General features: G+C 43.7%; 2 protein-coding genes across 2 annotated transcripts; both read right to left on the reverse strand.

Moving 5' to 3' along the window:
- LOC122012472 (endochitinase-like) lies at positions 1–1,242 on the reverse strand. Its single transcript, XM_042569017.1, has 3 exons — positions 811–1,242; positions 566–719; positions 1–498 (listed from the first exon to the last, which is right to left on the reverse strand). Exons 1-3 carry the CDS (start codon positions 1,208–1,210, stop codon positions 126–128), a joined length of 927 nt encoding a protein of 308 aa, XP_042424951.1. The 5' UTR covers positions 1,211–1,242; the 3' UTR covers positions 1–125.
- A 7,819-nt stretch (positions 1,243–9,061) lies between these two features.
- Positions 9,062–10,247, reverse strand: LOC122012638 (endochitinase-like). Its single transcript, XM_042569241.1, has 3 exons — positions 9,952–10,247; positions 9,677–9,830; positions 9,062–9,589 (listed from the first exon to the last, which is right to left on the reverse strand). The coding sequence occupies exons 1-3, from the start codon at positions 10,220–10,222 to the stop codon at positions 9,217–9,219; spliced, it is 798 nt and encodes a 265-aa protein (XP_042425175.1). The 5' UTR covers positions 10,223–10,247; the 3' UTR covers positions 9,062–9,216.
- Between the last annotated feature and the right edge of the window lie 277 nt (positions 10,248–10,524).

Below are 10,524 nucleotides of genomic sequence, written 5' to 3' on the forward strand. Positions count from 1 at the left end.
TTTCCAAACTTCTCCGTTAACTTTATTAATCTTTATTGTAACATTAGCGCTAGCTAGTGCCATTACATCATATATATCGAAGCAACCGATTTATTCATTACGATATATCATCATTTCGTATTAAACTAAGCGTTAAACGGCCTTTGGTTGTAGCAGTCCAAATTATTGCCATAGTTCAACCCCAGCAAGTCACAGTATCTCTTGTAGAATCCAATCCGGTTTGCGACCTGATCGTTCGGACCTTGTCCGCACTCGATCCCTCCGTTGATGATGTTGGTGATGACGCCGTACCCTGGAAGTCTTCCAGCCGCTCGATCGGCATCGGAGGGCGTCCATCGTCCGGTGATCACGTCGTGGGACGAGGGTTTGTTCCCCTGCGCGGTCATCCAGAACCAAATGGCCGTTTTGAAGGAGATAACTCGGTCCGTGGCGACCAAGTCCGGGTTACTCAGGAGGTTCGAACCGATGGCTCTCCCAGCTGGGCCGTAATTGTAATTGCTGCACGAATAAGAAATTAATTAGCTTTATTCGTTTATTTTAGAAATTTTTGAGACGGAATAATTACTGGGAGAGTTGAATCGGGCCGCGGCCGTAGTAACTCTGTCCGGCGGCGCACGGCCATTGCGCGTCGGCGGAGCAGTAGTCGGAAGGAGGGTCTCGTTCTCGGACGAAGCAGTAGCCCCATGCATAAGGGCCGTCCGGTGCGCTAGGCCAGCCACCTGAAAGTTCATGAAAAACAAATAGAAATTATTAATTAATTATATATATTTTTATTTGTTTAATTTAAAGAATTGAAATTGTAGTACGAACCAGTTGTCTCGTGAGAAGTCTGAGCCAGGAAGGCAGCGACCTCCCGGTTCCGGGTGGCGGCGTCGCCGGTCGTTCCGAATCCGGGGAAGGAGTTGGCGGCGGTCACGAAGGCGTCGTAGGTGTAGAACCCTCTGCCTGGGCAGGCAGCGTCGTTGCGATGCTTCAGCATCTGGTCGAACAGGGAGGCGCTGATGATGCCGCCGCTAGGGGTACTGGGGCATTGGCTCTGGCAATTATCGGGGCCGCAGTACTCCTGCGTGTCGCCGCACCAGCCAAATTTGCTGCAGCAGAGCCCGGCGGGGCACGCAGCTCCACCGGCCTGCCGCCCGCATTGCTCACCGGAGGCGCGGAGCAGCAGCACGGCCAGGCCGAAGACGATCGCTAAGAACCTGGTCGTCATGGCCGGGTCTGGATTATGAAAAGAGGAGGGATGGAGGTGGTGCTTAAATACAGTGCAACGTGTTAGCGTCGAGTCAGTTGCCGCGTCTGAAATGATAAAATCAAGTTCTTAAAGTCCACAAGGAGCCAAAGAGGAACACGCATGCATGCTCAGAAGTTGCTTTGATCCTTCTTGTTAGTTCACCCGAACTAACTTGCATGTGTCTTAAGATCAAAATTAGACTGGCAGATTTTTTGTTCAATAAAAAAAAAAGGAACCTGTGGAAGAAACACACAGTCTGTTACTTCTAGTGGAAGAAAAACCCACAGTTTGCGGATTTCGTGTGGAATTAGTATGGTGGCTCGTCGAGCTTGAAGCCTTGAACATGGGCTGCTCCAGGTATGATACGAATTAGGCGCGTCTCCTGGTCAATTGACTGACAGATGCACTGAGAAACGGGCTCGGATATACATGAAGACTTTTGTGGCGCTTACGTCTAATTTCTGAATAACCAATTAATTAAATAATTTCTGTTGATTGGACGATGACATGAATTCGTACATAAGTTCAATATACGAATAGATAAATGCTAATTCAAGAATAGTTCTCGTTGTTAATATATTTGAAGAATTTTTGTAATTCAAATTGCCTGAAAAAATTATACTCGTCATCTCTCAATTTGAGTTGTATGTTAAAAGGAAATCACTGGCTAGATTTTAATTGAGATTTAATGAAGCGATCCCAATTTATAATTCAAGCTCTGCTAGGGTCCAAACCGGAATTTACATATTTCGACGCTCGAACAGACAAACAATCAATCAACCCTTAATTTACAACTCAAACACGGCGATAAGTTAATCCTAAACTCTAATACCAATTAAAATCATAGTGATCAATACTTCAAAACAAAACCATATGATACATCATCTAAAAGATCTAACTATTATCAATAAATTAGGCAAAACTGAAATCACATACGAATGACTCACCTGAATCTATTGCTAAAGTCATTACTTCCTACTTATTGAAGTACGAATTTCTACGAGTGCAGTGGAAGTCTACTACAAGAATGGACGACAATTCTAGGCTTTAGTCTCAATGGGGAAGAGTCGAAGAAGAGTTAAAATCTCAAAATGCCCAAATAAATTTTCACCTCTCCCTTTAATACCAAGCCCATCTCCATTATCAAATTCATAAAGCGTTAACAAATCATTAATATTAACGAACTAGATTATTGAATATACTCATTCAATCTACATTCAAAACATAAAAGTTAAAATCTCGTCTTCCATCATATAGATCACTTACTTTAATTGAGATTTAATTTCTTAATGATAAAATCATTGTGTTATTATTAATCCCGTATTACCCTATTTAATAGAGACTTAATCCTTCACACACTACTTTAAGTACTTTAATCTGGCGGAAGGCTGCCTGAGGATGATCAGGCTATGCGAATAGCAAGGCAATTTCAGCTATGATTGGATCGTGTGCACCCGCATCGACGATTATTGGTCTCTCGCCCTTGATGCTTATATCGTGTTCAAAGGTAGATCCGTTATCTTAACAACTCCCTAGTGTCAGCTTCAACAATATAGATGGAGGTAAATGCAGGTACACAAACATTAGGAGCATGGTGGGGTAAACCCCAGGTCGTCAGTTCCTGATAATCATGTTGGTCCGTAGCGGCCGGCGGGGTGAATAGGTATGAAAAGACACGAATACCCTTTCTCGATCTTCGGACTAAGTTAGGCAAAATACTTTATAATAACAAACAGCAAATGCACAAATTAAAACAGAGGCAAGAGAGTTTACTAAGTTTGCAATCAAAGGATTGTTAATCCTAGACAAATGAAGCTCATTAAAATCTCCTTTAGGCGGAGTAGCCTCTTTACAACATTGACAGCTCACAAAAATAGTAGAACATAAAGAAAAATTCATTTATAAGTGTTGTTCTTTAGCTACTGAAATTAGAGTTATATTTATAGCGTTAATCCGAGCGCTTAGGGTGGATAAAATTTTATCCACAGCGCAATGGATCGTGACACCTCGTGTTTCGATAAGTTTTCTAGTCCGAGCGCATGAACCAGGTCCGAGAGCCCGAACCGGGCTGAAACACCTCAACCAGGGCGTGAGCCCGGGGCGCCCTGGCTGGCGCCTAGACCAAAGTCAACAATTTTTTTTTGACTTTTTCGTCCGAGCTCTCGCTCAGGCTCCACTCGATTGGGTGATTTCGGTCATTCGGAATAGGGCTCACTCGAACTCATTTTCCAGCCTTCTTGAGTAACCTTTCACTCTGACTTCTCGTCCCTCAAAAATATCGTGCGTCATCTTCTCGTCCGTTAGCGTACTCTTTCGCAACGCCTCGTCCCTCGGACTCTCCCATGTCGTTCTTCTCGCTAGCTTCGTCTTTCGCTCGACCTCCTATACTCCTAAGTTCCTGCACACTAAGACACAAGGATCAAATCACGACATAACCTAACTTGACTTGGTTGATTGCATCAAAACCTCCACAGGGTACTTACAAATCAACCCCCGATCATTACGCCAGAAAATCATGTGCCCACCATCTGTATTACGCCCTAGGGGCAACTTGGGACTGCCACAACCTTCAAGCGTGGGACTTACGTGGTTCTGACTGGCTCCTGGTATGGCGGCCTCAACCACTGCCTCAATGTTAGCAACCAAGCTACCTCAAAGTTTGCTTTCTCCCGCCTCTCCCTCATCCCACACCTCTACGCCATCGACTACCGACGGCTCAACTCGGAGCCGGTATTCCAAGCACAACTGGCGGTTAAGAATGTGACATGGGAGGAGGTACACATCCCGTTCTACGTGGTGAGCAAGCGACAGTATGAGAACCCACCACAACATTACGACATACTAGTGGTGTATATTCCGGTCAAATACTGTGGATGGTCAAGCCACCAGTCAATGAACGAGTTGACGTGCACACTCTCCAAAGATAGTAAGTGACGAGGATGAGGAGGACCTGAAACACACTTCAACAAAGAGTTAAAATGACATTAGGAAGGGATCCCGACAGGCCACTCCAATGCTCAGGTTAGGGTTTACTTGAGGTATGAAGCTAGCAAAGGAAGAAGAAGAAAGTGCGAGAGTTTGATGTAGCCAAAGAGAGTGTGAGAGAGAGTACCTCTTGCACTTAATTGTCTTCTCTAGGATTTATGTAGCTGTCAGAAGAGCATCTCCATGTCAAACACTGCGTTATCTTTCATCATCCTCGTATGAGCCAATGAGAGGATCAAATTTGACAACCGTTAGTTATTTCTCTATCCACTAGGCATCACATGTTTGAGGGAAGACATCTAGGAGACCAGATCTGATAACTGTTGGTGCAACCTTAGGTCAAGGTTGACCTGGTTGACCCGACTCGAGTTGACCTGACTCGAGTTGTATTTTGATATTTGACAAGAACAAAAGAGTTGTATTTTGATGGGAGATTGTTGGTACAACCTTAGGTCTAGGTTGACCTGGTTGACCCGAGGTGAGTTGACCTGACACGGGAAAAGTCCAAGTATGGGAACTTGGCAAGTAGAAGTCGGAGAGGGCTCGGTAGCTCGTTCTCCGGACTAGGTCAGAGAGGGCTCGGGAGCTCGTTCTCTGGACCGGATGGAAGTCGGAGAGGGCTCGGTAGCTCGTTTTCCGAACTGTGGTCAGAGAGGGCTCAGTAGCTCGTTCTCTGGACCGGATGTGGAAAGTCCTGGTGAGTGAAGCCAGGCAAATGTGAAAACCCTGGTGAGTGAAGCCAGGCAGACGGAAAAGTCCTGGTGAGTGAAGCCAGGCAGATTGGAAATCCTGGTGAGTGAAGCCAGGTGAAAATCCTAGTGAGTGAAGCTAGGTGAAAGTCCTGGTGAGTGAAGCCAGACAGTGGGAAAGTCCTGGTGAGTGAAGCCGGGCAGATTGGAAATCCTGGTGAGTGAAGCCAGGTGAAAATCCTAGTGAGTGAAGTTAGGTGAAAGTCCTGGTGAGTGAAGCCAGGCAGTGGGAAAGTCCTGGTGAGTGAAGCCGGGCAGATTGGAAATCCTGGTGAGTGAAGCTAGGTGAAAGTCCTGGTGAGTGAAGCCGGGCAAGGAAAAATCCAGATGGATCAAGGGTGATCGGACATCTGGTGTTGAGAAGGTCAAGTAGGTCAAGGGAGTGACCGGATACTTGACACGAAGAGAAAAGTCCAAGTGGGTCAAAGGGATTGACCGGACACTTGGTGGGGAGTCTTAACAGGTCAAGGGAGTGACCGGATGCTAAGCATGATGTACCAACAGGTCAAGGTTGACCGGATGTTGGTTTGGAAGGTTTAGGACTTGGTTTGGGCAAAAACCAAGCTCTGGATCGATCAGTGGATCGATCCAGTGAAACACTGGGTATCTGGATCGGTCTGGTGACCGATCAGTAACCAAACAGTAGCCTACTGAGTGTTATCTGATCGGTCTGCAGACCGATCAGGAAACAACGATCAGAGGCAAGAAGTTCGGGAGAAAAGCATGCTGATCGGTCCCCATGACCGATCAGCAGCACTCTGGACCGATCAGGGTGGAGCCTGATCGGTCCAGCCCTAGCCGTTGTGACTCAACGGCTAGGTTATTTTGGGCATCTGTGTTCTGGTCTTTTTGCTTGCAGGTTCGCAGGTTAGCCAGGATATCAGGGGATATAAGAAGAGATCGAGGGTTGCTGACACTAACTCTTCTTCTTCCTCCTCGAGCTGCTGTTCTTCTGAAAGCTGTGCTTGAGCTTTGCTGAGCTCCGAAGCTTCGGGGGAGCTTCTTTGACTGAGTTGCTTGTTGGCATTCGTCCGTGAAGTTGGTGCTTCATCCGGGACTTCAGTCGACGAGAAGGCAAGCGAGTATTTGTACATTTATTGTGTTTTTTGTTCTTGCTCTTCTTTGTACTCCTTATTGCTGTTGCAAAGTTCTTGTGGCGAGGTTTCTCCACCCATAAGGAGTTCATATTAGCCGGTTTTCCGGGGACTCATCCACCGACGGATTGATAGACTTCGTCCACCTTACGGACACGCCGAGGAGTAAGAGTTTCATCTCCGAACCTCGTTACATCGACGAGTTTGAGGTTTGCTATTCTCCGCTTTCGTTTCTATTCGTTTTATTTCCGCTGCGCTAACCCTAATTTGTAGAAAGAAACGCGATTTTGGGGTCGGCTATTCACACCCCCCCTCTCTAGCCGCGATCATCGATCCTAACAATAACCACATAACTGCTTCTCTATTCATCTAGTGTCACATATTCTGGAATATTCACAATTGTTATCTACATCGCTTGGGAAAAAATGGCTTTGTTATTAAAACAATTATGTCACTTCCTTATCCATGTGTGCCCTACATGTTTTCAGTGAGCTAACATATAGGGTGTGGGTCTGATCCGAGGATGAGGAAATGAAGTCAATGTTGAGTAGTCTTGAGGATAAATGAAGTTGGCAACTAAGGTTTGAGAGGGGAGGATGTTGGGATCTTATAGGCCGAGTCCTAGACGAAGTCAATGGTTTAGGCCAAGGTCGGGACAATGTTAGCGACTGAGGTCGAGCCTAGGCCGATGTCGATAACTGAGACTGAGGTGTGGAGGATGTCAGGATCCAAGGCTGGAGCATGGATGATGTCGGGATTTGAGGCTAGGTCCTAGACGAAGTTGGTGGATGAGACTGAGTTTAGGATGGTGTTAACGGCTAAGGCTAGGACGATGTCGATGACTAAGGCTGAGTCAGGGGTGATATTAGTGACTAAGACTAAGACGTGGAGGATGTCGGGGTTTGAAGCTGAGTCATAGATAGAGTAGGTGGCTGAGGCTGGGACAATGTTGACGACTGAGGCGTGGATGATGCTAGGACCCGAGGCCGAGACAAAGAAGATGTCAGTAGGGTTGTAAACGAGTCAAGCCTTATAGTGTTCAAATTTGTTTAATAAGGTAGTCAAGTCAAGCTAAACCGAGCTTATGAACCAAGTCACTGAAATGATTATTCAAACTTGGCTTGGTTTCTTTTTATGAGCTTGAGTTTGGTTCAATCTTGGCTTGAGCTTTGTTCATTTAGTTGTTATCGAGCTCTAAATTCAAGTTTGTTTGATTGTTTGAAACTTTTACATTTTAAGCTTGTTTGGTTGGTTATTGAATTTGATAAAACAAATTTATTTATTCATTTTGAAATGATCTTTATTTATTTAGCATGTTGAAAGAGTTTTATTGATGAATATTATTTACGAACGTTGTTCATGAACATTAACGAGTTGAACACATATATTCAAGCTTATTTGTTTAGTTTAACGAGTTGTACAAGCTTGTTCATTTAATTGAACTTGTGTTTATTGAACAAACATAAATAAAATCTTACCAAGCCAAACACTAAACTTGTTTATTAACGTTTGGTTCATTTACAACCCTAAATGTCAAAGTCCGGAGCCGAGACCGAAGCGATGTTGATAATTGAGACTGAGTCTTAGTAGTTATCTTGTCTCCAGGCAAATTCTATTTCTAGGGATGAATGTACTAATTAAGTAGGCATGATCAAACTCGAATCTCATATGGGATGGGTCTGATTCCCTTTAAGTCACATCTGACTTACCTTGACTTGACTTTGATTGACAACTCAGCATGATTTTTGCGCATATGAGTCATGTGGGGGCTTCAAAATTCTGCCATATCAATGTCAATGGGGAACGCGGGACCTCTAAGCTGGGTGAACTGTGAAGTGCCTATCGTGCGAGACAATGTGCATCGGTTAGTGCACAGAGGAGGTGGTGGCGAGGCTCGATCAAGGGTGGAGATGGATGGAGCAGCGCAACGCAATAACCTGGAGGTATGCGACAGTAGTAGCGAGTGGACAAACAGTCGTCAAGCCAAAGTAGGTTGCAGTGAGGACTGAGGAGGGTAGCAGACATGGGCATGGGCTCATGCATAGTGGACTTAGAGACTATGAGAAGGAGGGCGGTGAGGTGGGAGGCGTAGTTGGCGATTGAGGTGTACAAGTTGGGCCTTTCAAGCAAGATGAACTCCATATCATAGAAGACCTTTTTCGAAGACGAATTCAAACTAGAGATTGAGGAAATTAAGACACATTCTTTTTTTCTTACCCTTATCTCAGATATACTTTGCATTTAGGATGGATTTTGTACATATGTTAAGTTATTATTATTATTATTATTTAAAAAAAAAGTGTTGATGAAAAGAAAGAGGCGGGGCTTTGATCTTTTTGGATTTGCTTGGTGATCAATTTCTAAAAGTGAGAGATTTGATACTCTATACATCCACAGTGTGCATTCATCATGATCGATTGAGTGTTCAAACCAAGCTTTTGAAATGAGTGTTCAAACTTGGCTTGGTTTAATTTTTATGAGCTTGAGTTTGTTTGAACCTTGGCTTGAGCTTGGTTCATTTAGATGTTATCAAGCTTTCAATTCAAGCTTGACTTGAGCTTGGTTCGAGCTTGGCTTGAGCTTGATTCGAGCTTGGTTCGTTTAGATGTTATCAAGCTCTCAATTCAAACTTGTTTGATTGTTTGAAACTTTTAGTTATTTGATTAATTATTGAGCTTGATAATTTAAATTTATTTATTTATTTTATTATTTATTTAGCATATTGAAAAAAAATTATTAATGAATATTGTTCGTGAATATTGTTCATGAACGTTGTTCACGAACATTGCTCATAAATGTTGTTCACGAACGTTAACAAGCTGAACACATATGTATTCAAATTTGTTTGTTTAGCTTAACGAGCTGTTCAAGTTTATTTATTTAATTAATTTTACGTAAACAAGCTCTTACCAAATCGAATGCCAAATTTATTCACGAACACTTGATTCATTTATAACCTTACATATTGGGATTTCAATAGGAATCCTTTTTTTTTTACCGGGTAAACATAAATCTGATAATTTTAAAAAGTGAAGCTTTTCAAACATCTCCAACTTTATCAAGTCTTTATTAGAACACTAGCTAGCTAGTGTCATTACAGCATATATATCGAAGCAACCGATTTATTCATTATGATATATCATCATTTCGTATTAAACTAAGCGTTAAACGGTCTTTGGTTGTAGCAGTCCAAATTATCGCCATAGTTCAACCCCAGCAAGTCACAGTATCTCTTGTAGAATCCAATCCGATCCGCGACCTGAGCGTTCGAACCTTTGCCGCACTCGATCCCTCCATTGATGATGTTGGTGATGACCCCGTACCCTGGAAGTCTTCCAGCCGCTCGATCGGCATCGGAGGGCGTCCATCGTCCGGTGATCACGTCGTGGGACGAGGGTTTGTTCCCCTGCGGTGTCATCCAGAACCAAATGGCCGTTTTGAAGGATATAACTCCGTCCGTAGCGACCAAGTCCGGATTACTCAGGAGGTTCGAACCGATGGCACTCCCAGCTGGGCCGTAATTGTAATTGCTGCACGAATAAGAAATTAATTAACTTTATTCGTTTATGTTAGAACATTTTTTATAATTATTTTTAAAATATAGATGGAATACTTACTGGGTGAGTTGGATCGGGCCGCGGCCGTAGTAACTCTGTCCGGCGGCGCACGGCCATTGCGCGTCGGCGGAGCAGTAGTCCGAAGGAGGATCTCGTTCTCGGATGAAGCAGTAGCCCCATGCATATGGGCCGTCGGGTGCGCTGGGCCAGCCACCTTAAAGTTCATGAAAAACAAATCGAAATTATGAATTAATTATGTTTTGTTTCACTTATTTAAGGAAATAATAATAATAATAATAATAATAATGAAATGTGTTTGGAAATGTAGTACGAACCAGTTGTCTCGTGAGAAGTCTGAGCCAGGAAGGCAGCGACCTCCCGGTTCTGGGTGGCGGCGTCGCCGGTCGTTCCGAATCCGGGGAAGGAGTTGGCGGCGGTCACGAAGGCGTTGTAGGTGTAGAACCCGCTGGCTGGGCAGGCAGCGTCGTTGCGATGCTTCAGCATCTGGTCGAACAGGGAGGCGCTGATGATGGCCACCACACCGCCGGAGGAGCCGAGCAGCAGCGCGGCCAGGCCGAAGACGATCGCTAAGAACCTGGTCGTCATGGGTTTGGATTGTGAAGAGAGTAGGGATGGAGGTGGTGCTTAAATAGAGACAAGGAGGAACACGAAGGGCCAGTCTCAACTCTTCCAGAGGCCTAGGCAATTTTTTTTTTTTAAAAAAATATTATTTGTAATTTTTGAGAAGTAAAATTGCTAGCAAAATTATATGGTTAAGTTTTGATAATAATTTTTTAAATTAATAAAATATAAATTATTTAATCTTTAAACATTATTAAAAAAATATTAATTTTAATTAAAAATTATTTTTTATAAATTTAATATCTATTTAAAAAATATTTAATTTT

This window comes from Zingiber officinale, chromosome 8A, assembly GCF_018446385.1.
Source record: "Zingiber officinale cultivar Zhangliang chromosome 8A, Zo_v1.1, whole genome shotgun sequence".
NCBI classification, from domain to species: Eukaryota; Viridiplantae; Streptophyta; class Magnoliopsida; order Zingiberales; family Zingiberaceae; genus Zingiber; species Zingiber officinale.